At 51.8% G+C, this 24,544-nt stretch overlaps 8 protein-coding genes across 8 annotated transcripts; 4 read left to right on the top strand and 4 right to left on the bottom strand.

Moving 5' to 3' along the window:
- Positions 1-946: 946 nt before the first annotated feature.
- Positions 947-1,843, bottom strand: A1O3_06971 (uncharacterized protein; the record flags this gene model as incomplete). Its single annotated transcript, XM_007737085.1, has 1 exon — positions 947-1,843. One exon carries the CDS (start codon positions 1,841-1,843, stop codon positions 947-949), a length of 897 nt encoding a protein of 298 aa, XP_007735275.1.
- A 655-nt stretch (positions 1,844-2,498) lies between these two features.
- A1O3_06970 (uncharacterized protein) lies at positions 2,499-3,863 on the top strand (the record flags this gene model as incomplete). Its single annotated transcript, XM_007737084.1, has 2 exons — positions 2,499-3,003; positions 3,073-3,863. The coding sequence occupies 2 exons, from the start codon at positions 2,499-2,501 to the stop codon at positions 3,861-3,863; spliced, it is 1,296 nt and encodes a 431-aa protein (XP_007735274.1).
- A 418-nt stretch (positions 3,864-4,281) lies between these two features.
- On the top strand, positions 4,282-6,264 carry A1O3_06969 (uncharacterized protein; the record flags this gene model as incomplete). Its single annotated transcript, XM_007737083.1, has 1 exon — positions 4,282-6,264. The coding sequence occupies one exon, from the start codon at positions 4,282-4,284 to the stop codon at positions 6,262-6,264; it is 1,983 nt and encodes a 660-aa protein (XP_007735273.1).
- Positions 6,265-8,062: 1,798 nt separating this feature from the next.
- A1O3_06968 (CMGC protein kinase) lies at positions 8,063-9,213 on the bottom strand (the record flags this gene model as incomplete). The annotated part of the gene is made up of 4 exons (XM_007737082.1): positions 8,063-8,434; positions 8,496-8,713; positions 8,765-9,036; positions 9,089-9,213. The coding sequence occupies 4 exons, from the start codon at positions 9,211-9,213 to the stop codon at positions 8,063-8,065; spliced, it is 987 nt and encodes a 328-aa protein (XP_007735272.1).
- Positions 9,214-9,495: 282 nt separating this feature from the next.
- Positions 9,496-9,948, bottom strand: A1O3_06967 (uncharacterized protein; the record flags this gene model as incomplete). The annotated part of the gene is made up of 1 exon (XM_007737081.1): positions 9,496-9,948. A coding segment is annotated over one exon (453 nt), but the record flags the coding sequence as incomplete, so codon positions are not given.
- A 676-nt stretch (positions 9,949-10,624) lies between these two features.
- A1O3_06966 (uncharacterized protein) lies at positions 10,625-12,348 on the bottom strand (the record flags this gene model as incomplete). Its single annotated transcript, XM_007737080.1, has 2 exons — positions 10,625-11,887; positions 11,935-12,348. 2 exons carry the CDS (start codon positions 12,346-12,348, stop codon positions 10,625-10,627), a joined length of 1,677 nt encoding a protein of 558 aa, XP_007735270.1.
- A 1,413-nt stretch (positions 12,349-13,761) lies between these two features.
- On the top strand, positions 13,762-13,965 carry A1O3_06965 (uncharacterized protein; the record flags this gene model as incomplete). Its single annotated transcript, XM_007737079.1, has 1 exon — positions 13,762-13,965. The coding sequence occupies one exon, from the start codon at positions 13,762-13,764 to the stop codon at positions 13,963-13,965; it is 204 nt and encodes a 67-aa protein (XP_007735269.1).
- A 57-nt stretch (positions 13,966-14,022) lies between these two features.
- Positions 14,023-23,572, top strand: A1O3_06964 (uncharacterized protein; the record flags this gene model as incomplete). The annotated part of the gene is made up of 4 exons (XM_007737078.1): positions 14,023-14,122; positions 14,176-19,918; positions 19,979-22,008; positions 22,056-23,572. 4 exons carry the CDS (start codon positions 14,023-14,025, stop codon positions 23,570-23,572), a joined length of 9,390 nt encoding a protein of 3,129 aa, XP_007735268.1.
- Between the last annotated feature and the right edge of the window lie 972 nt (positions 23,573-24,544).

The following is a 24,544-nucleotide window of genomic DNA, read 5'->3' as shown; positions in this document are numbered from 1 at the left end:
CCTCTTCCTCTTCCTCTTCCTCTTCCTCTTCCTCTTCCTCTTCCTCTTCCTCTTCCTCTTCCTCTTCCTCTTCCTCTTCCTCTTCCTCTTCCTCTCTTTGTTCTCTATCGCTCTCCATCTTGATTTCCATTGCTAACATACCTGCCTTGATAGCTACGGCACTGCCCAGTCCATCAAAAACACCTACGATGCATCGACCAGTGCCGCCTTCAGCTGCCAGGACAACTCGAACACAGTGGCATCGTAGACCTCAATCAACCAAGGGTTAGGGTTAGGGTTAGGGTTAGGCTGTTTTCTCAGGGTTAGGGTTATGGTGAGGGTTTGGTCTGTTATCTCTTGTTTTCTGTTGTCTGCTGTCTGTGGTTCGTCCTGGATCCTGGATCGGGCCTTAACAAGACTCATGTTCGCTGTCCACGAGTGCAGAAAAGACCAGCACCAGACCAGTGAGGCTACAATACCCCAGTACGCGAGCTGTCGTGCACTGGCGTAATTAGCCCAACGCTGCAGTATCGGTCGTTGTCGTTGAGATGCGAACGCCGGTCCGGTCAATGGGTAGCGATTGGTGGGCGCATTGAGGGGGGTGTCGATGTACCTTGTATATGTCAAATTTGGGCACTAACTTAGGCATTCCCAGCGTTGCCCTTTACCTTTAACCAGAAGGCTGGTTTAAGCTATGCTATACTATACTATGAAGCATGCGCTCCCCCTGCGACCCTTACCCTTTGATAGAGAACATGGAAGATTTCAACCTTTGATAGGTCGGTCAATAGCGAACGAAAGGACCTGATGGCTGAAACTGAAACTGAGAAGATTGATTTAGAGAATCGAAAAATACTACAAATATCCGTTAGATCATCGGTCTGAGTGACTAGAAAGAACTACCTAAGGCTAGAGCCTAAGATTGATCGGATGGAAGAAATCGAAAAACAAGTATCCCGTTGCTAGACTAAAGCATGCTTTCTACAAAATACTTCAGCACGCCCTCAGGATCCAAGTCCGGGCCGAAATTCCCTCCCCTGATTTCATGTGTGATGATCTCTCGCCCTAGCCCCTTGACCGCGTCGAAATAAGGCCAGAGCACATCGTCTCTCGCACACAACGCCAGGATCTTACAGCTCGGGCTGGTCTTCTTGATCGACTCGCCCACGTCGTACGCCCAGACACACGAGTAGATCTGGCTTCGGCCCTTCCACGCGCGGATGTGGTCGATGGCTTCGCGCTGCAGCAGTTCCAGGTGGGTTGCCAGGATGCCCTCCCACATGAGGTAGTCCCAGGTCTTGGTCAAATGCTCGCCCGACGCCACGGGCCGATTGAAGGGGGCCAGGAACGTCTTGGACATCTCCTGCCGCGCGGCCGCGTCCATGACGCCCGGACCCACGAAGGTCAAGCTGCGCACAAAGTCGTGATGTTTGGCCGCCAGGTCGGATCCTAGAACGCCGCCCGAATGGTGGCCGATGATGTGGCATCCGTGCTGGAATTCCGCCCACGGCGAGAATGTCTCGTAATACAGGTCGGCGTACCAGGCGATGGCGGGAGGGTTGGAGGACGGATCAAACGAGGACCCGAACCCGGGCATGTCGGGTGCGTAGCAGCGGTAACCTAGCGCCGCGAGACGCACCATCATCGAGTGAAAACATCGTGACGATGATGCCGACATGTGCAGCAGGAGGATTGGGGGGTGCGGCGAGCCATCTGAATCTGAATCTGAGCCTGAGCTAGAGCCAAAGGTGGTCGACGGCAAGGTGTAGTAATAATGGAGCTGGCCTTCAGCCGTGTCCACGTACGCGCCCTTGACTACACCAGGACCAGGGCCGATATGGGATGGGGATATGGATGCAACCATCGAGGATTGTAACCTTGGTTCGGTTGGCAGACAAGCTCTACTGCTCGGACGAAGAAGGCGAAGGACTTGGAATTCTCGCAGAGTCGGAGTCCTTCTAGTTGGTCGAGCCCCTGGTCGTGATATAGATCAATCATCACGATATTCTGGTGTGTTCAACCAGAGGGACAGAGAGATACACTGTTGTCAGCCATCGCGTCGATATCATCTGGTGAATACATGGGTACCTAGCCAGTCCGGGCCATGCCTTGGACTGCCCGCGTCTGGTCGGGAGCTAGGCTGGTCTCCGACGACAACCCCCTTCCTTTGCACGGGCCAATCAACAATAACATGCTGATTAGTCGATAAGCCACCACACCACACGCGGAAGACATGGCAATGAAGGCCTTCAGCCGTCACCGGCCGGGCGGGACAGTCTCTTGGATAGTCTCCTTGATGGCTTGGCCTGACTTGATCCGGCCGGAACGGTGAGGCTATGAACCGGTGCCCCAACCGTGAATGACCGCACCGACATGGCATCAAAGCTGGACCGGCAAGTTTTTCTGCAAATCATCTTTTCATTGAAGCGAATACATATGTCCAGGGTCAACTTGGCCCAAAGCAGCATGACCAAGCGGCGTTTGTGATTCAACCATCAGGTGAACAGCTAGCCACCAATATGCCCATGGCCATCCAGCCTCCATTTGCAGACAAGATACACTTCCAGGAACAGAAGGCGCCAAGCCACAAGACGGTCTTCTCAGTGACCGCGATTGAAACCCAGTCGACAAGCGATGAAATTCAACAGAATGGGAAGACTGCGGCGTCGACCTGTACGATTATAGACCTAGCGGGCGACGCTGAGGCCGAGGCTGAGGCCGAGACTGCACAGGAGGAACAGCCTGACTTGAATCTTGTGGGCTCCAAGCAAAGGGCACTGGTAATCACACCCAGCCGGGCATTTCAGATCATCCATGACTTTCCAGTGCCGCGAGAACTGGCCCCCGGGGACGTCATGATTCGGAACAAGGCCGCAGGTCTCAACCATATCGACTGGAAAAGTGTCGAGTACAACTTCTGTCTCCCCGAGCTTCCTTGGATTATCGGACGTGAAATGGCCGGTGTGGTCGAGCGAGTTGGAACAGAGGTCACCAACCTGAAGCCGGGGGACCATGTGTGGACCAGTGAGTACCTCATCTCAGTCTCTACTTCTCGGTCGACACGCTCCTAAACATCCAATCTCAATCTGATAGGTACATATTATCGAGACCGTCGGGCGGGCTGCTTCCAGGATCTCGTCGTGGTTCCGCACCACACGGTTTTCCTCATTCCATCCAATTTGGATTTTCATGCCGCCGCCATCCTCGGCGTAGCCGGACTGACGGCCGCCATGACCTTGTGGAGATGGCTTGGTGTCCCTATGCATCCGGACCCGGCCCCGGCCATTGGCACAGGCACGAATAGACAGAGGCCAGAGGTGTTACTCATCTGGGGTGGCTCAACAGTGACCGGGCAATTCGCCATCCAGCTAGCCGCGCGAGTTGGGGTGGAGGTCATCGCCGTCTGTTCTGGGGCGACGGCACCGACGGTAAGCTCGCTAGGGGCGACCCATATCGTGACCTACACAGGCAAGACGCATGCGCAGGTCGTGAATGAAATTGTGTGCTTGGCCAGAAGACGGCTGACCAAGGCCATTGACCTCGTGGGCTCCGTGACAGCGAATCTGGTGCTGCAGGTCGTCGCAGCGTGCGACCACGACCAGCCGGTCGACTTTGCTCCTTTGGCGTACATGTCGGGCCGAGAGGTGGTGCCATCGAATGTGAGGCTTCATGTGGTGGAAATGAAGCAGTTCGTGATGGACAGCAGCTGCAGAGTATATGGAGCGCAGCTGAACCACCTGATCGAGCAGGGAGCTATCAAGCTTCCAGAGGTCTCGGTGCTACAAGGAGGCGTGGACGTGGTGGAGGAAGGATTGCGACAGGTGAAGGAGGGAAATCTTGCGGGAAGAAAGCTGGTGGTATCTTGGTCTCCTTCAGACGGATGAAGAAAGTTCTTTGTTGCTGAACTAGACGCAGTTCTTTGTTCCATCAGGTACTATGTAATGTAGTGTAGTGTCAGTGAAGTATGGTCAGTGAAGTATGGTCAGTGAAGTATGGTCAGTGAAGTATGGTCAGTGAAGTATGGTCAGTGAAGTATGGTCAGTGAAGTACTGTCAGTGAAGGACGCGAATGGTGTACGGTCTACACACAGGCAGTCACCGCATGGAGGTTTCTAACTGCCTGCGCCACTGCCACTCTTATTCACTGCCAGTGCTGTAGGTGTACAACTCTTTCTTATATAATACCATCACAGCATCCTCTGCCGTCTCGACTCTGCATCGACTCTAGCCTTCTCATCCCTCACCACCTACCAAGCTCATCACGGACATCTCATCCATACCCATCCCCTCGACAGCCGAGAATATGAGGCTCGACAAGCGTCCCGGTGTTGATCTTGAAGATCCTGCCCCGCGCAAGATCCCTCGACAGGAAGATGACTACATGGAAACAAAGAAGAGAAATGGATCACAGAGAGAACGTCCTTCACACGCCTCAACGCAGTCCGATGGTCTATCCGAAAACCTCCAAGCAATGAATGATCAATTCCAAGTAAATATAAGAGTCGACACCATGACCAAATCACTCATAAAGGATCCGAGACCATTGAAGGCTTCAGATCTTGTAACTGGTGAAATTCTGAAATCATTTGGAAGCCCGGGGCAGCCACAAGGCGACGGTGTTACTGTCACGTACAAACAACCCCTAGCCTGGACATATGATATCAAGTGGCTGGAATCCATGGACGCATTTGCAAGCTGTGATGACGCCCCAGAAGAGACCATCGGATCATGCCATGCCGAGCTCATCCGACGAAACGACATTAGAAAAAGCTTCTACCGTTCCATGCTTGGGCCATTTGAAGAGATCACATTGCTAGCATTCGATCTATTCGACAAGTACGGCAAGCTCAACAATGACTACAAGCATCATGAGATCAAAAAGGGCTCTGGACTCTGGAAGCGGCGGTTGGACGAGGGAGACATCCTGCTGATTGAAGATGTGCGTGTCCAAGAACCATATCGATACCGTGGAATTGGGCAGAAAATGATACGAGCGCTGATGGCAGCCGCTAGCGAGAAAACTGTAGGTGGCCGATTCGTTGCAATCGTGTGGCCGAATTCTTTGAAGGACTTCTGGTTCTTGGATACGATGAAAGCGATTGTGGAAAGAGAGAAGGGGGCTGGCAACTTCCCATACGAAGATGCTCTCTCAATCCAATGGTTTAGGCTTCTGGGCTTCAAGCGAATAGGTTCCTCGATCTGGTTTGGACTCCCCTGGGAAGGCACTCAACCGTCGCCTGGCTTTCAAGCGGGTGGCGACTATGATCCACCTCACAGAACCGTTGCGGCTCACCAGAGACTGCCAGAATGGCTGGTCGGGTCCCTGACAGGACCGCCACGCGACAATTTCGTCTCGCTGATGAGGCGCCACTCCCTCCAGATCCCCTTCGGGAGTAAAGAATGGCTGGCTACAGACGAAGACGGAAACACTTTACTCCACCTTGCCGCTCTACGCTTCAGTTTGAATGGCTTGACCTGGATTCTGGAGAGTGAGGTCGGTTCTCAGATGGAACAGATGCGAAACTCAGTAGGTGATACTCCATTGGAGGCCCTCCTGCTCAAGCTCGAGGCGAGGCGGACCCGGAAGATGTCTCGTTCCTGGGACATCCGAGCCGTGAAGTTTGAAGGACACGACATCAAAGCGGTCAAGTGTGTCGCCAAGTTGAAAGGTTTACCGCTCGATACATGTACCGATGTGGACTTGGCACGGATTTCCTATGGTTGTACTTGCGGAGAATGCATCGAAGGCTTTCTGAGTCCTCGCATGAGCTATGCCCTGTGGACACAGGCCGAGTCCATTCACAACAGCGTCAGCGCCGGCTTCTCAAGCGACGTCGAGTCTCTTTCCCGGCTCGAACGGATTTATCAGAGCAGGGCTTTGTCTTTACCGACGCTGCCTAGTTACTGCCGAAAGCAGCTTATGAGGTACAAAAGCATGCGCCGAGGGCTTGTCCACCTCTGTTGGTGTCTTGTCAATTGCCTGCGATTCCGACAGCCTCTGAACGAGTATACTATCTACCCCGCTATTGAGCGTACGCCTCGCCATCTCCGAATCGCGACTAGAAATTTCTTTGTAGGTCTGGGGAGCCTTGAAGCTGTGGTACTGGCGATCTTTCAAGCTGCAGTTGACAATGATGAATTTACTGGAAATGGCGAGTTCCTCAAGCAGGTGGCGGGTAAAAAAGATTACGAAGACTTGCCTCATTGCCGGAACGACCACGAGTTCAACCTTGTGTTCTGTAAAGTGTTCCGTGACTGGGATGTGAGCCACAAACTGAAATTTTAGTTGGCCGAGGTGGTGCACATGTCATTTATCAATTGTCGGGTCGTTCAATTGTCGGGTCGTGCTGGCAAGGGGATATTTGTACTGCTATCTCCTCCACCACTCCAAGTCGGCGTCATACTACTGTGTGAATAGAAATTGGATAGATGACCAACAAATATGATGAAATAGAATCTGATATAGTTTCACCAACATTCGGGACCTCAGGCCATGGCTAGAACACTTACTACGTGGTAAAGTACTACTCCGTAAATTAGTACAGAAAGGGCAAGGCTGTCCACGGTCAGGGGCCCAAGGCCTCCTGTAAGGCTAAGGGGCCACTAAAATTAAATGACAATAATAGTCGTGTACGGATACAGTACTCCGTATATCCGGCACCTATCTGGGATGTGGTATGTACCTATAATCTTCACCTGCACCTTAATCATCCGACCAGACCAGACCCAGGGAGGTACCTAAGGTAATCTTGTCTCGTGATAGACCTTTCACTTGATCAGCTGAGCTCTACAACTTCTCACTACATGTAGTACCTGAGCCCCCCTCACTTACAGAGTATACGCACAGACACTCCACTCTGCTGCACTGCCCATCGAAGATGATTCCGACCACGGCGTCCTCACTGATGACTGCCTGTCCGGGGCTGCAGTTGTAGTACCTATGTTCCATCTACACTTTCCACACGTCGGCGGTCTTCGTCAGGAGCGCTTGTCAGGTGATGGTGACGGTAGCCAGAGAACATCAAGGTTGCTATCTACTCTAGTATGTAGTACGGAGAGTATCTGTGGAACTCATTTCATGGCAGGACAGGGCAGGGCAACTAATCTATCCCATCTTATTCTATTCTGTCCCCTCCCTTTTCCTTTTCCCTTTCCCTTTCCCTCTCCCTTTCCCTCTCCCTTTCCCTCTCCCTTTGTCTGCTCATCGGATTAATTGCCTTGCGAGCACGATACATTCTTGTGCTTTTCCCCCTTGCAAACATAATACATTCTTGTTCTCTTCCCCCTTGCAAGCACGATACATTCTTGTGCTTCCCCCCCTTGCAAACACGATACATTTTCGTGCTTCCCAATTACTGTAGCACGTTGGGTTGGCACTCACTCACTCAACAGAGGGCATGTACTTGACTGGATGAAAGCGTGCACAGTTGATTATCTACAATGGGTAAGGTAGTCAATTGGCCGTTCTCCTTACCACATGACATGCATGCATGCTTGTGCCTCCCTCTTGTCCCTCGATTCTCTTTCCCATATGACATGCATGCTTGTGTCTCGTTCCTCGCTTGCCTCGTGCACATGAAATGCTTCTCTTGTACAAGCTTCCAAGTCATCATGTCCTGCGGCCGAGAAAGATGGCGAGGTTGCGATTGCCGCGCTGACTGCAGTGCGTATTTGGCTCCTCTGTCCCACTCTGGATCATGGGTTGTGCACAAAGTAGGCAGGCATTGTACCGGTACGTCACCACAGGAACACAATAAAATAGTCTTGGTCCCTTCCAGATTATCGATTGATAAAGCCACTCCTGCGTTGGCCAGACATATAGGGCTCGGCTCGCAATTCTACTTGTGAGACAACGTCCTGCAACGCGACGCAGAAGTGCCTGTGATCTGGCCAAGTTAATTTTGTCGCACTCATGCCTATATTCTTGCACAGTTAGATTTATCCCACTCTGCGATCTGATCTGGATGTTTTTGGTTCATATCTCAGTCTTCGATGGCGGTTGGTCAACCGCGACGCCTTTTTCCCCAGTTTAATGTAAGACCGACTAGGAACTCCTGAAAAGGCAAATCCCCAGTCATCAGCTCCTAGATATTCTCGGTGTCTTGGAACCAGGGATGCTCCAACGCCTGACGTGCCGTGATCCGCCTCGTAGGATCTAGATGCATCATTCTTTGAATGACATCTTGGAATGCCGTGTTGCGAATATCTGGCCAATCTGAAAATGGTCGGTACGGAATATAGTCCGCGGCCCGGTCCTCCCAAAGCATCTGCAGGACCTGGCAGTTGACTTCCTCGTCGCCAACGTGCTTCATCAGCCCGTTCAATCCTTCCAGATTTCCAAAGTATGAAATCTGACGTTCTAGACGAATAAGATGAGGAAGTGCACCCTGTGCTTGATGTGTTTGGAAATCATCGTCAGGCCCAAAGATGACGCGTTCGAGCATTGCGTATATGCACTAATTCGTATGTTAGAGGTACTATGTATGCTTGGCTTGAATAATACTACCTGGTACTTACCACGGCTCCAAAAGAGAATATGTCAGACGGCTTGTTGAGCTCACCCCTGAAATGTCCCTCCGGGCTGCGCCAATTGTCATTTCCAGCAAGCATCCCTTTGATGCACCTGCCTTTAGGGAGATATGCCGCGTTTTCGAGGTCGGTGATCTGAACCTGTTCAACTACTGTTTCTTGATCGACATGGTGATAGTCAACCAAGATGTTGTCAGATTTAATGTCTGGATATAATCAGCTCCGCATAACAGGAAGGTAAAAGTCGCTTGATATACCTAGATGGACGACATCTCGATCATGCAACTCGGCAATGCCCTGCAGACTAGCTTGGAGTATCTTCTTCCTAGCCTTCATGGGGATTTTCTTCTTGACTAGGCTCAGGAAGTCGTCGTCCAGGTACTGGTACACAAAAATACGCTGGTCCGGGATGGTATCCAGTGGCAGCCGTATGTGTGGGCAATCGCGGAGCCGGTGCCATGTGTTCTCGTAAAAAGCGGAGAATATGTCTTTGGGAATATCCTTGAGGACAAATTTATCTTGTCCGGATCTGCAGTTTCTGTCAGTTACGAGTTGGATGTGAGTTGTAAGGACGCTCGAACGTTGCCAACCAAACACGACCCAGGTGTGGTCTCTCCTGAATCAGCGCTTTGAACACATAACGACGTTCTGCAGCGCCAATCAGTTCACCGGAAGCAGATGCAAATTTGACGGTGTTTTGGAGCATCCTGCTGCTGATGAATGACCGAATATTCCTGAGAGCTCTTGGAACTCTAGCAAATGCGGTTCAAGCGCAGCTGGCCATGCAAAGCGACGGTTGAGAGCTTGAGGTAGGAAACAGGTGACAAAAGCGCTGATCCGGCCATTAGCGTGCTTTTGTCCGGAAAATCTTTGGCGTAGCAACTCTTAATGTATTCAATGGCTCGTCGATACCAGGGCAAGCATCTAGTAGGCCTAAACTAGAAATAAGTAAGCCACTATATTTGTAACATGTCATATACAGCCATACACTTAACCCATTTCCAAGACCAAACCCCCATAGGCGAGGAATTGGAATTTGAGGACAATTAGACGATATCCAGGCAAAAGTAGCAGCTTCGCACCGAGTCTTTTCATCCAACTCGGTTAGACCTCCAACCATGTGCGGGAATGGGCATCTGAGTAAAAGTCGCTGTTCCCGCCAGTTGGTAATGGTGATTGGGACACAAGTATTGAAGTCGCCATATAGCCATTCGGACCTAGCCGAGATCTTGCACTGCTGGGTCTTATTCAAGGAAAGGTGATGTGAAACAATATCACGGATATTAGATGCATGAGACTGGAGGTGGTCAAAAAACTCTTCTCTCAAGTGCGGTCGTTGTAATTTGACAAGCATGTTATAATCCTCTTCTTCAATCTGAGTCCAGTCTGGAGCAGCGGTGTCTATGGCCGCAGCCGACAACGCAGGCGGATCATGAGAGTCTTCATCACGCAGAATACTGCCATCGTGATTCACACGGGACGGAGGACGGAGGACTGAGAACCAAAGATGGTGTGGAGCATGAAGGATGGAGGATGGAGGGATTGTGGATCGACCATCGAAAAGGGTCCCGTTAGACGGGAAAAGACTGATAGATGGGACAGTCGGGGTGTGGCAGGGAAGGGATTGAATCTGTCGGTAACGAGTAAAGAGTAGGAGTCTGCCTGGGTGCCAAACTTGAAGTCAGACACTGTACGAAGTACACTTTCGAGGCAAAATAGCAAAGGTTTAACCCAAAGAGAAGGAAGCCATCAAAGGACGATGGTGGCCTTTCGCGAATTCGACCCCTAAGTCCTACATGGGGTTAGTTCGGGTCACATGATCTTTATCCGGCGAGGAATAACAGTACTAAGCGCCCTAAGGTCTGACGAGATCACAACATGAGGACTGTGGTAAACGACAAGACTTGGGAGAACCGGCCATTTCTCCTTGAAACGGGATCGTTGCAGAGCCCTGACCTTGGGGCTGTTCCATAAAACGAAACATCAATTATTGTCATCAGCCTAAGCATTCATAACTACCTTATGGAAAGCGACCCGGTCGAAGTTCATGCAAAATTATCCAGACCTTGACACCATCGCTTCGATGAACCTTTGCCCCTCGTCATGTGAACCTCCAGTCATTGGTTTGGTCCATCGTCATCAAAGCCTCTGGCATTCTGCCGCTTTCTCCGGGGCGGGGAAATTTGTAGAGAATGTCTTCTTAACCGTTTGCCAGGCTGTTTGCTCAAAGAAGGCCTATCTGATAGGATTGCAGAGTCGTGAGAATTGATCGTTGTATCATTCTTGTTGCTCGAAGAGATTCGGGGTTCCTGATCGAGAGGTTCAGTTACATCGGCTTGATCCAATACAGGCTCGGATGTGAGGCTATGCACTTCCTCCAAGCTCGTCTCGACCGCAAGTATTGTATTTTGACTGTCATTTGCCCTCTCGTTCGCGTGCATGATGGCCTCATCTCTTTGTTCTTTGGCCCAATCCAGAGCATTTCTGTAGACAGTGGCTCCATCTCGGAATGCTCCAGGTGTGTCATTCAGCGCAACCGATCTCAGTCGATGCATAAGATATGAGGGCCGACCATCAGGACTGGTTGGTGGAGTACAGTGAATGGTGAATATCTGAAGCACCCCGCTGGAATAGAGGCACGACATGGTATGAGCGTGATTGTCAAAGACTAGCTCTTCATGTCCAAAGGACTGTAGGCTGAGTATACCTCTCTCTCCCAAAGCCCCATCGTAGGTAGCCTGCCTGGTCGCAACCGACAAAGTTCCATTTGGTCCTTTCACGGCAAGAAAGAAATTCGGCACGATGGGGAGGTCATCCTGTGTCGATGGGATGATAGACTTGCCTAGTGCATCCCGGACGCGTCGGTCCAGCTGCTCTGGACGCGCTCCGTAGTAAATGTCTGGATTTCCAGGGCTGATTGCCATGTCCAGGAGGGGATCCAGGTTCAAGAATGGGATACCCCCCGACACGCATTTACTGTCGCCAATCTTTCCCCGAATGATGGGTATTACCGAATCGGTCACTTGCTTCTCCTTAGCAGCATTTGCATCCATCCGTACAAAATCTTCATGTTCTTTGTCCGAGAAGTTTGATGCTGAAAGGGAACGTCGTGGCAGGTGCAATCGTCGGTGGATTTCTTCCCAGTTGTCGGGTTTTTCTGGTACTCTGCCATCTGGAAACTGGTACATAGGGGGATAGACTTCTCCATCGATGAGAAACTGCTGAAAATTGCGGTCATACGGCCCGGTGCTTTTGGTATGCTTGGTGCGGGAGGATTGAGTGGTCGATACGGACTTGAACCTAACCCGGCCACGCGGTCGGGGCGGTCGGGACCGACTTGACTTCATCGAGTAAGTCAGAGGGTCAATGGGTTCTGGAAACTAAATGAAGATCAGCATCGAGAACAGAGAAACAGCGGCTTACTCACGCCTCTGATGTCTGATAGGTCTGGTCCGCCGGCTCTTGCAAACTTTTTCAATTCTCTGAGGCGGTCTGGCTCGCAATGACGAAGCAAATCGGTAACGGAAGGAATTGTAGTTCTTTTCTGAAGTTGAAGACGAGTGACTCTAGGCTGAAAACCACATAGTGCTCCGGATAGTGGACGAGACTTTGCTGCCACCTGAGTGTTTCTTCGATCTAGCTCTTCCAAGGCACGCTTTGTCAAATGGACACTTGATAAATTGTCCCAGAAAGCTGGTGGTGGAAAGCGAGGTTCACCATGGTGGTTACGCTTCGTTCGCTTCGTTTGCTTCGAGGCGTGTCCGCATGTTTCGTTTGGTGAAGGCGAAAGCTGTACCGAGTTTCGACGCTCAGGTGGGCAGAAGTGCTGAGCTTCAGTCATTAGGAATGAGAATAGGATGGCGACCAAAGGCGGCTGTCCTGTACTTCAAGTCGAACCTTCCGTTTGAAGAGGGTAGGGCTTCCCACTCTGTCAGAGGTACCTAAGAGGTAAACATTGCTTGTCGCCTGGGGTCCCCGCACGAGGTACATATGTACATGTAGGTATGTATCCGTACTCCGTACTCTGTTAGTTAGTAGTAGGTAGGCTTAGCCCCTTACATACCTACATAGGTATGTAGCCTCTTAGCCCCTTAGCCCTTGATTCGATATCTTGGCAGGCACCTACCAAATGTACGTGGCAGGGGCGCAGCGGTGTAGGGGCGCGTGCATTTGTGCGCTCACTCCTCACTCCTCACTCCTCACTCCTCTGCCAACGTCTTCCATGTTGCACTGTTGCACTGCAGTGACAAACGCAACCAGCCGTGTGCTGTTACAGTACGTGACTGACACCACAGACACCATCCCGCTGCTAAGGCCTCTGGCTGACAAGTCCCCTGCATGTTCTAGACCACAATTTCACCCCTTTCTGCCTGCCCAACTGTCCACAGAACCGTGGATTTTGCATTCCTCCCCCTCGTTGAAGATAACCAGGTACACTTCCTGCCGCTGAGGATGAGCAGAGACCATCAATCCTCTTTTTCTTGCAATCTGGATGTCTATCGATTTCTCCCAACTCCCCACTCCGTGGACGGCCGAAGGGCCCCTGCAGCCTCCCGCGGTACTTTGATTGCCTGGTACATAGGTAGGTGCCTGGAGCTGAGAAATATGGATACCGATACCATGGCAAGATGCAGGATCTAGGCTAGTAAAGCCAGCCACCAAAATCCTCACACTGACCCTGTGAAGACTACGATTTGATCAGATCAATCCCGCCCTTTTGTAAAATATAGGGAAGCAACAGCAAAACATGGCTTTTGGCAATACTGAATTCATCCAAGTGCTCCTGCACGAGGGGTATTAGTTTAATGCACAGCCTGTGACCTCTTCTTCATCCCGTGGGTGTCGGCTGTACGTCCTCCCTCTTGCTCTGATAGATGCACTGGTGAAATGCACCACACTTTCCTTGGTCAACGACGCAGCCTATCAACACTCAACATCGGAGATGCTGCGCAATAAGTCCCGGAGCCCTGCTGATGCCGCGGGAATACACATGCGACAGGTCTCTCTGACCCATTCCCGTCGATGCACGTATCAATTTGGAGCCAACAGGCCCTTGGAAGACCAGTCGATCATGTCCTTGTCTACGACAACCCCCAGACCCAGGCTGCAACTGGTGATTGATGCATGTTTTAATGCTCCGTGCCCTCCCCGGTAAGAAACGCAGGAGGAGCCAGTATGTCCTTGGCACAGGAGAGATGATTGCCATCTCTCGCTGGTGAGACTGATACCTTTAAAGTCGTCTCGGCCGGTATAGATGGACTTGGACCTTCCTGCTCACTTTTCCACAATTGAGAATCTCTTCGAGTTGCTGGCGACTTTTCTCAATATGATCACACCGCTGAGTGCGATCAAGTATCTGATTCGCCATATATTTCTCCCACCCAAACTGCCTGGCAAAGATGACTCCAGTCCAGACCACGACGGAGTCTTACTGGACACCACCATTGACGCACTTTAGGCGTTCAAAGAATGGGTCGTGGAGGACCACAAATGCCCCATCGACAACATCATTGAAATGGTGACCAGCGTCAAAGCTGTAGGTGACACCTCCGATCTTGGGGGCACCATAAACGAGTGGAAGTTGTCCAGGGCGCTGAAGGATTTGCCTCAGCAAGGTAAACATCTGCTCTTTTCACCACACTATCTCGGGAAGCTAAACCGGCCTTAGGTGGTACAGTTCTCCTCCATATCCGAGCCCAGAATGCTGGTATCATGATCAGTAAGGTACATGGATCCATTCACATTGAGGCTTTTGAACTGTCTCCTCTCAACCATCCGGTTCTCACCACGAAGGGTCGACTTCAACGTTCTTTCCCAGGCCCCGCCTTGGCTTTGACCGTTGATGCGTTTGAGCAGCCTGATTTTCAGGCAACAGTGGCGCACACGCTGGCTAAGATGAGCCATCAGTCTGCTCCGGACACGCAACCCAAAGTCGGGAAGGCCGGTCGCATGCACGACGAAAACCGTGACACGACCCATCCCAAAATTGTTACCGAGCTGTTCATGGGCTTCCTGGCGCCTGTGGGGAAACCTGTGGAGGTCCCTTGTGTGTGGAAGAACACCCGTGAAGAAGTCATGTGGCACGATGCCCTGTTGCCCTGGCGAAGATCTCCCCTATGGCTACTTCTCCGCGTCGCCATGCAACTCACTTTTGCCAGATGGGCAGGTCCGGGGAATCCATCGGCCGATTATTACAAAACATTCATTTTGTTCCTGATGGGACGGGTGCTGCAGATGTCGATCCCACACGGAATCCATTGCGATGTGTTGTACGCGATGAACGCCAAACTTGGGCGCCGCCTCCTGAAACTCGATGCGTCTGTTCCTAGAAGTGGGCTTGCGGTCGTTCGAGCCACCATGCGCAAAACCACTGGACACATTGGGGAGAGGTGGGCGAGAGTGATGCAGGATGCCTCTCCTCGCCATGATCTGACTTTACTCGAAACCCTGGATTTCGAGCGAGATGTCTGGACTACTCTCGATGGTCTCGCGGACTTTGTCTCCTCACTGTCTGTAAGGGAAAACCACACGGCCGTGGCCACCTTCCAGCCCACGTCAATCCTGGTCAATCACCCGGCCAGCGCTCTACCTAGCCCTCCGGGTAACTCCACAGAGTATACGGTGTACAATCTCAAAGCTTTCGAGGCCTGGGTCGCATGTCATTTGCCCCAGTGGCTCAAGCACCACATAGGAGATGTGACCACTTGCGGAAGGTTGCATGTTTTGATCAAGTCATACTATCAAACAGCATCATCACGGTACGTTGGTAACCCCGAGAGCTTCTCTGTCCTACTCTTGACCACCATTGAGCTCTGGATCGCCTGCGACCAGTCTGCGTTGCATCTATGCAGCCTTCTCAAGGACTACAACCCAGGTGTTCCTCCAGACGTCGTTCAAGGTTTGATATTGCCTTCCAAGTCCCAGATGCAACGACTGCTCTACGCAGAAGATTATCTCGAACGCCGTCGAGGAACTGCAGGTCACCCGTCTCCGTCGATCTATCGGGCCTATGGTCAGGAAACTTGTTTTGCCGTGAGATACTTTGATCAGTCCTTGGAACATCAGCAACTCCGTCGAGTCATTGAGACCACTGCCATCCAGATGAGACAGACGAAAATTGATGAACTCCGCTGTAAAAAGGAGGAGTATGCATCCCTAATGCGACGTTACGATGCAAACACCTGCGACTATTACGAAGTCGTGGTTGATTACAATGACGTTCCGGAGCAACGCCATAGTGCCGTGTGTAGAAGATGCCTCTACAAGCGACAAGCGAACAATATCAACATCGAGATTCACGAGTGGCCTCTGCCGAGGAATGAATTGGACACCAAATCCACGGTCTTTGAACTCCATGTCCCTCCCTATTTCGCCCAATGGCGTGACACAACTCTATTCCTTCTTACGGGGGTCTTGAAGGCAAGACCTCCATGCGCAGATCAGCCGCGGGCGCGATATACTCTGAGTACCTACAGTGGCCTTTCATCCTTCTTTGTCCCTCCCAGTAGCACCCAACGCCTCGTTCTCTTATCTCAGGCCAAACCACACGGGGTGACGCATCGTCACAGCAAAACCATCCCCACCATCACCGAACAAGACATTTGCCTCGATAATGGTTTGCGATATCGGTACTATGACAAAGAAACCAGTATATTCGTCGAAAAATACGATGTAAAGGATGAGATCTTAGACTCATTGACGTACCAACTACCAGCATCCTCTTCGTCGATGCAGCAGTTCCTCTTCCGCCCAAGCGGCGCCCCAAGTGGTCCGTCACCGAACGAGGTGATAGCAAGCCAGTCCGACTGTCCGGAGCACATATCCTTAGACGAATACAAGGCACTTTGTACCATTTCACTGGGCTATCGCATTCAGTGGCAAAATATCTTGCTACAGCTGTCGGCGCCGTCGGTTGATTTCAGAAAGGTGGAGACAGGTCTCATGGTCCTTCAATCGATCCATCAAGTCGGGCCTCGCGAAGACGGAGGTGTATTTAGAAGTGGTCACGCGGTCGTGGCCGATCAGACTTTTGCCACGGCTCTATTGCGGAGCCTCGATGAGAGCTTCCAACGATTCCGGGGAAACTGGGAGTCATTCCAAGCAGTTAGCACATTCATCTCCGTGGCTGCACGACTGCTGTTTCTGATCACGACAGAGGACATCCAGTTCCGGTGCTTGGCCTATCTGCGTGAGATCCAAGCAGGAACATTCAACTGGGTCGATCGTCTCACAGACAAGGCGTACCGAGCCAGCAACGACTTGCACCGAGCGGAACTACTTGCCCATGCCCGTAAGCTCGCTCTGGTCTGTGCCGGCACTTTCAATGTGGACGACAGCTTTCTGGATGATGTATTGGCCTCTCCGGAAGATGGATCGGTCTTTATCCAATGCTGCATTCTCATTCATAACATGACTCCTCCTGCCATGGAAGCTTCTGACCCCTTGACCCCAATTCTGTATCATCGGTGGAAATCGCTCTGCTATCGAAGCTATCCCGTTTTGGCCAACCAAATTGTTAACGTCCAACGTCGATGCCTAGATGATGCCATGGGGAAGACATGGTCTGCATATGTCGCAGGGGGTTGCTGGCGAACTGTATCTGACGAGTTCGATTACTGGCTGGTCAATGCACTCCCCCTCGAATGCGGGCAAAAGCCGATGGTGGTCCATTACAATCTTTTGACCGGCGAGCTTTTAGTCGACGGACTTCCTCTGGCTCGTCTCCCTCCCAACTACCGCAAGCATGTGACCTATCGCACTCTGTTTGGCCAGTCCGATCTTGAAGTCATGCCGACCACTGTCACTGGCCTACAATTCTCTGGCAAGAGAGATCATGCCGGATATACCATTCACCTCGGTATCAGGGCCATAACCGATGAACTCAACCTCGCCAGCTCTGACCTCTTGGTTCAAGCAGTGAAAGATGGCGAAACATACGAGCTTGTCCCGTCTCGCGTTTTGCAAGGGGAGCTCCCCCTGTACTTCACCGAAAGTTTTGTTCATTGGTACAATACGAGGGACGACACTGTGGAATTTCGTCCGGTCGACGACCCGTGGACCGCATCTCCAGACCACTGGAAGTTGGTCAGAGATCGGGGCCATGATAAATGGCGCATGGTGAAGGGCGGATCGTCTTTGATCAGCGTCAAGAGTGAGACCTGGAAAGCAATTGGCGAGATACTCGCTCCTCTTGAAGAACTCCTCCATTTGCACGGCGTCCTACAACACTCATCGTCGACACTAGAGGTCGGGCTTCCCAGACTCATGCTGTCGTTCTTCCTCAAGTCACGAACGTCGCAGCTGCGATCCAAACAGTTTCGCGGGCTTACTATTGATCCAGATCAGTCGCTGGGCACACTGGTTGGCCTTCAAAGCAAACTCATGCTTCAAGACCATGCGACTGGACGTCAATTACTGATAGTGCCCGGGGGCCATGCATCATTCCAAAAGCGTTGCGACCATGTGCACGTCACCATCAAATACGATGGCACCAATACCACAATAAAAGCCCATGCCTATCCGATAGACGCGCAACTTGGAAGGTTGCTAGATAATGGAACTCTGCAAAGCAAATTATGGCTATGCTACCTTCACGCTCTCACGTCCTTCTGCCTGCCCGATCCCTTCATGCAGAGAACGGGAACCGAGCAGGCGCTCACCATCCTCAACTCTGTTGCGGTCAGATCCTTCGATCGGCTTTCCCAAGAGACTATCGAACTTCTCCACCACATTGCCCGACTGACCGCAGGCAGACGCTATTATCCGGCCAATGAACGAGTGATGCAGGAAGTGGAATGGACACCTGAGCTGGGGTTTCTAGCTCAGCATGGTGGTTTCTTCAACAGTGTCCAGTTTATTTTTGGCCAGGCTGAGAGAGACGGTGTATTTTACCCAGGGCAGTATGAGAAGCCGCCACGTCTGGCCCATGTTGAACCAGACCTGTTGCACCGTGATAGCATGCGCTCGTCCATCTTTCGCGTCGCTGGCTTTGGGGCAGAAGACCACACCATCGAGTGGGATGCGGTGTATTCGGGCAGGGATCGGGATCAAGAGTCGACACAGGGGTTCAAGGCCTTCGTCACGTCAGACTTTGTGTTCCATGAACGCCCAACGATCCACTATCCAGTTCCACCAGGTTGCCGCGCTCGACTCTGGCATTTCTTTGCACTAAAGCACCCGGTACTTGGTCCCGAAGCCCCAATACCGCCCTCCGAGTTGAAGTACGACGCTGTATTGCTCCAAGGCTGGGATAACTTTGTCGCCAAACACTGGTGTGCCCTTCATCGAATATTGACGGGCGCACAACCCCGTTTCGACAAATTTCGCCTGATGATCTGGCTCTCTACCCTGGCCTTTGCCAAAGACAGCAACACCGAAGTCGTTCAAACTCTCGCGTCATTATTTGTGTTACCCAGTATGGCACAGATTTCTCCACCCGCTATCGCTTCCTTCCAGCTATCAGAAGGGGTGGCATTTTGCAAGGGCAGTTTAAAGCCTGCTCTCAACCCGGCGCATCTCCCATTTACCCAATGTCCCGAGTGGAAAGTCGTTCGTGATTCCAATGCATCTGAGTCATCGGAGCTAGGTCGGCACCAACATCGCCAATTCCAGATAAGCCAGAACCGTTCACTCAATCAATTCATACAAGCATTGGAAACGCAGTGGCCTTGCGAAGTCCCCAACTCACCCAATGTGGCCGAGTCTCACATCTACATCGATACAGGGAAGGCCATGGAGCTCGCCCGGCCGAAATTCATCACTTGGTACAACAACCGCCGTTTCAACCAATACCTCCATGAAGTCGGAGATGCGCTCCAGGGCGTGATGGTTGCCTCGGTAGAGGCGCCATCGTCGCATTCCACGTATCCAGGAAGGGCTCGCGCCAGAGCACGACCCTTCGTCTCGATTGATGATCTCTTCACCGGTTTCTCCCCCTCAATTGCTTCCTACAAGTCTGATTTCATGACAGATGACCTGCTGACGTGCACCAACACCAGCAATACAACTCCTCGACTTGCTTCGCTGGTCAACGATCTCGAGTCCCGAGTCAGCTCTAGTTTCGAAAATGGCTACGTGGAGGATCTGCGGCGGAGCCTTCTCTCCTTGCGAGGTCGGGATAAGCAGTATGAAGTGTCGTTGCACGGGAAACACCTCAAGGATATACTCGGTAATAATCTGGACAGATGCAAGGACCGCGTCCAGCAAATTTATGCCACCATATGGTCAGCTATAACCCACGTTGACAATGATACAGGAGAGCAAACATTTGAGCAACTACGTCGGAAAGAGAAAATGGCGGTAGCAGATAGCACTGGGCAGCGGCCCAGAGTGTGCCCAATCTTCCTCCTCCAGCAACTCAGTCGCCATCGATGGCCCAAGGTCCCAGAAAATTGGAGGCGCTGTTTGGTCCGGTATGCGCTCGCCCTTACGGAGGTCTAACGAGCGGAGCGCTTGGTGAGACTATCTGACAGCCGGGTGGATCTGATCAAGGAGTTGCGCAACCCTGGGCACACGAATTGGGATCCTGCTGAATACCCCGAATCCCTCCTGCTGGAAGTTGAGAGTGGCTTCATGATTCGAGATGTCCAGGAAGATGTCGCTCGTCAGATGAGGAACGCCGCCGAGAATGCTACCATGCAGTTGAACATGGGCGAAGGAAAGTCGTCGGTGATCGTCCCCATCGTGGCCGCTGCTCTCGCGGACGGCTCTCGGTTGCTCCGGCTTCTCACGACCAAGCCTCAGGCTAAACAGATGGCTCAGATGCTCGTCTCCAAACTGGGAGGCCTGTTGGACCGGCGAGTCTATCACATGCCATTCTCCCGGTCCCTACGCCTTCAAGTAGCCGATGCCGTCATGATCGGCCAGATGTGTCGCGAGTGCATGGTGAATGGACACGTGCTCCTGGTCCAGCCCGAACATGTTCTGTCACTGAGGCTGATGGGTTTGGAATGCCTCGTCACCGGCAAGGACGCCATCGGGCGTTCTCTACTTCTCACTCAAGAATTCTTCAACACTTCGAGCCAGGATATTGTGGACGAGAGTGACGAGAGCTTTAGCGTCAAGTTCGAACTGGTCTACACCATGGGCATGCAGCGACCTATTGAGTTCAGCCCGCGACGGTGGACGTGTATCCAAGACGTATTGGACAGAGTGAAGGAGTACGCGCCGGAGGTGGCGAGCGAATTTCCTTCTGCCATGGAGGTTTATGAAGGCTCACCCGGAAGCTTCCCTCGAACACGGATTCTCGACAACAGTGGACAGCGGCGGCTTTTCACCCATGTTGCGACATGGATCTGCGAGAATGGCCTCTACGGCTTTCCGATTGCCAGTCAGCCGGAGCCCGTCAGACAGGCGGTTCTTCGGTACCTCACTGACTCTACATTGTCTGCGGACCGAATTGCCCAGCTCGAAAGCCAGTTGCAGGGCGGGTTTTGGATCAATTCCACAAGTCAAATACTCTTCCTTCTCCGTGGACTCCTGGCGGGGGGGATCCTGCCTTTCGTGTTTCGACAAAAGCGGTATCGTGTGCAGTATGGCCTTGACGGGAGCAGGCGACCTCGCACGAAACTCGCAGTACCTTACCGTGCCAAAGACAGCCCAACCTTGCGATCAGAATTCAGCCATCCTGACGTCGTCATCGCTCTCACGTGTCTCAGTCACTACTACGGCGGCCTCGAAGACGACGACCTGTTCCTTACCTTCGACCACCTGTTCAGATCCGATCAAGCCGATGCGGAATACCAGGAGTGGGTGAAAGATGCTCCCTATTTGGCCGAGAGTTTTCGTCACTTGAGTGGCATCAATCTCAAGGACCGCAGCCAATGTACTAAGCAAGTCTTCCCGCCGCTCCGCCATTCCAAGAAGACCATCGATTATTTCTTGACACACCTCGTCTTCCCGAAAGAAATGCGAGAGTTCCCCCACAAGTTGTCCGCCTCCGGATGGGACATTGGCCAGATCAAAACGTATCCGACGAGTGGCTTCAGTGGTACTAATGACTCTAGGATAACCTTGCCTCTCAGTGTCACGCCCCTCGATCTCCAAGAACAACAGCACACCAATGCATTAGTTTTGGAGCACCTGCTCCGACCCGAAAACTCCATCTTGCACATTCCAGCCCAAGCAGAGGTCTGGTCAGCCACGGAACGTCTCTTGGACATGGTCACTGAAATGGACCCTCCGCCGCAAGTGATCCTGGATGTTGGGGCCCAGATCCTAGACCTCAGCAACTTGGAGGTTGCAAGGGGGTGGCTGAAGAGGAAGCAGGGCCATAAGCAGAGCCAGGCTGTGGTTTTCTTCGACGAGGACGATGACCTCTCCGTCCTCGACTGCAACGGACGAATCGAACGCCTTCAGACCTCGCCCTTCGCCGACCAGCTTGACGTATGTCTGGTCTATTTGGATGAGTCCCACACTAGGGGAACCGATCTGAGACTGCCAGAGTATTACAAGGCGGCCGTAACTCTAGGGGCTAATTTGACCAAGGACAGATTGATTCAAGGTGAGTTTGCGGCGCCGCCATCATGCTCTGTACTGACCTGTCTGAAGCATGTATGAGGATGAGAAAATTAGGCCACGGACAGTCAGTCGTCTTCTGTGTTTCAGACGAAATCAAAACACAACTTCTGTCGAGTAAGAAGGCCTCGGGCGATACGGGCATCAGCGTGTCAGACGTTCTCTGCTGGGCCATCACGGAAACTTGGTCCGACATTGGACGAAGCATGCCTCTATGGACTGTGCAGGGACGACGCTTTGAGCACCAACAAGAACTTTGGGCCGAGGCTCGTATCGAGGGGGGTTTGAGCTTGACCCAATCCCACGCCGAAAAATTCCTCGAGGATGAATCCCAAATCTTGAAAGACAGATATCAACCCCGTACTGTCATCCGTGCCACATCCTCGACGCCGACCGAGCCCAATGTGAACTTACGACGCATTACAAATCGGTCATTGCAATTCAACTGTCAGGAGCACGATGTCGCCTCATTCCAAGAGGAACAAGAGCGTGAGTTGTCACCCGAGGTAGTGCAGGAACGCGAGGTGCAGAGACCGCCGCGAACCCAGCCCGTGCAACCTTACATTCACCCAGATTTAACGGCGTTCGTGAAGGATGGAATAATCTCGGCCGGTTCAAAAGCCTTCAAACCTGCTTTTGAGACGTTGCGTCAGACTAGCGCAGCTACACATACGGATGTGTCGCAGTTTCCAGGGGACGTCCTCGTGACAGGCGACTATGCCAGCACAGTTCAAGATACTGGCCGATGCTCTCTCCTCGATGCTTATCAGCGACAAGTGCAGTGGATTCTGACAAGCATGGGAACTGGCAGTGACAATGTCGTCAAGCATCTCGTCATCATCAGCCCATATGAAGCACAGATGCTCCAGACAGACATAAGAAACTCCAAGAAAGTGATGCTGCATCTCTATACCCCACGACCCAATCTCGGTATTCGCCCACTGGATGGGTTGGACTTGTACGTCGTTTCGGCGGTGCGGGAATTGCCGATCCTCCCGCCTCACCATGTCACTCAGCTGAATTTGTTTGCCGGGCAGCTCTATTTCAAGTCTTTTACGGAATATGTCGAGGTTTGCACCACACTGGGGCTGGCGTGGCAGAAGGCAGACGACGGATGCACTATCGCCGCCGATGTGTTCATGATACGAGACCGGAGTGGCCAGACACGGCGCGCATCCAGCTTCCGTGAGAGTCCGGTGCCATTCCTTCGAGTGCTGATGACCCAAATTCGGCGAAACTGCAAGGAGATAGACAAGACTCACATGGGGGCGGTGTTGGGTGGTCGACTGCTTGGTCCATCTGATTTTGAGGACGAAAGTAGTAAGGATGAAGGTAGTGAGGATGAAAGTAGGAAACCAGCGCCTGAGTCTGAATCTGAGTCTGAGTCTGGGTTGAAGTATGAATCTGAGTCTGAATCTGAATCTAAGCCTGAATCGGACTTTCTAAGTGTGAATCGGAGTCTAAGTCTGAGCCTGAGTCGAAGTCTACATGGCAGCGAAGAGATAGATGAACTTCCACAGATGTCGAACTTCTCCTCCAAGAGGCGCTGATAGAAAGTAAAATAGTTAGTTTCTCTTTGAGCAATGCAGGATCTAGATACCAGGTATACCCTAGCCTAGCCTAGAACTGGATTTCCGTTATCCTCGTGACATCGACCATCCCACGCCTGCACTTCTTGTGGTATATCCTATTCGCTAAATAGGCTACTTACTCGTAAGTAGTAAGTTATTAGGGTAGGGAAGAGATCGATAAAATTCTATATATATCGAACTTGAACTTCTTATTACCTAAGAGGCGCTAGTAGAAAAAACATAAATAGTTAGTTCCTCTTTAAGCAATGTAGGATCTGGCTACCAGGTATACCCTACCCTAGCCTGGCCTGGAACTAGGTAGGCATTCCGTCATCCTCGTGACGTCCTCGTAACGTCGACTTATCTCCTACCCTATACTTCTTGTGGTATATCCTTTTCGCCATGTGGGCTACTTACTTACTCATGAGTAGTACTTGCTCGTGAGTTATGAGTAGTAGGTCGTAGGTTGGCAGGCAGCGTAGTAAATAGGTTGGCAGGTAGCGTAGTAGGTTGGCAGAGGAGTAGATTGACAGGCAGAGTACTAAAGTAGGTTGGTTGGCAGGCAGAGTAGGTTGGTAGGCACAGTAGTAGGCTGGCAGGCAGAGTAGTAGGCTGGTAGGCAGAGTAGTGGCCTGGCAGGTTGGCAGGCAGTGTAGTAAGTACCTAAGGTTGGAATTATGCCATAATCTCACAGGTGAGAATAAGGATATTATACATAGATAAAAGCTTTGCAAGGCTGTCCGCCACCAGGGGCTCAGGGGTTAAGGCCCAAGCCCGTAAAGTACTCCCGTACAAAGTACAAAGTACAAAGTACTCCATACCCGTATATTAAAACAAGAAATAATACTGTAACGTACGACTACTGTACTAGGTGCTCCGTACAGTACTAAAATACTCCCTACCATATCCATGATGCGCATTTAGATCGAACAAACACAACACAAACTACAG

This window comes from Capronia epimyces (assembly GCF_000585565.1).
Source record: "Capronia epimyces CBS 606.96 chromosome Unknown aczIQ-supercont1.6, whole genome shotgun sequence".
Lineage (NCBI taxonomy): Eukaryota > Fungi > Ascomycota > Eurotiomycetes > Chaetothyriales > Herpotrichiellaceae > Capronia > Capronia epimyces.
This window is presented reverse-complemented; position numbering and strand designations above follow the sequence as displayed.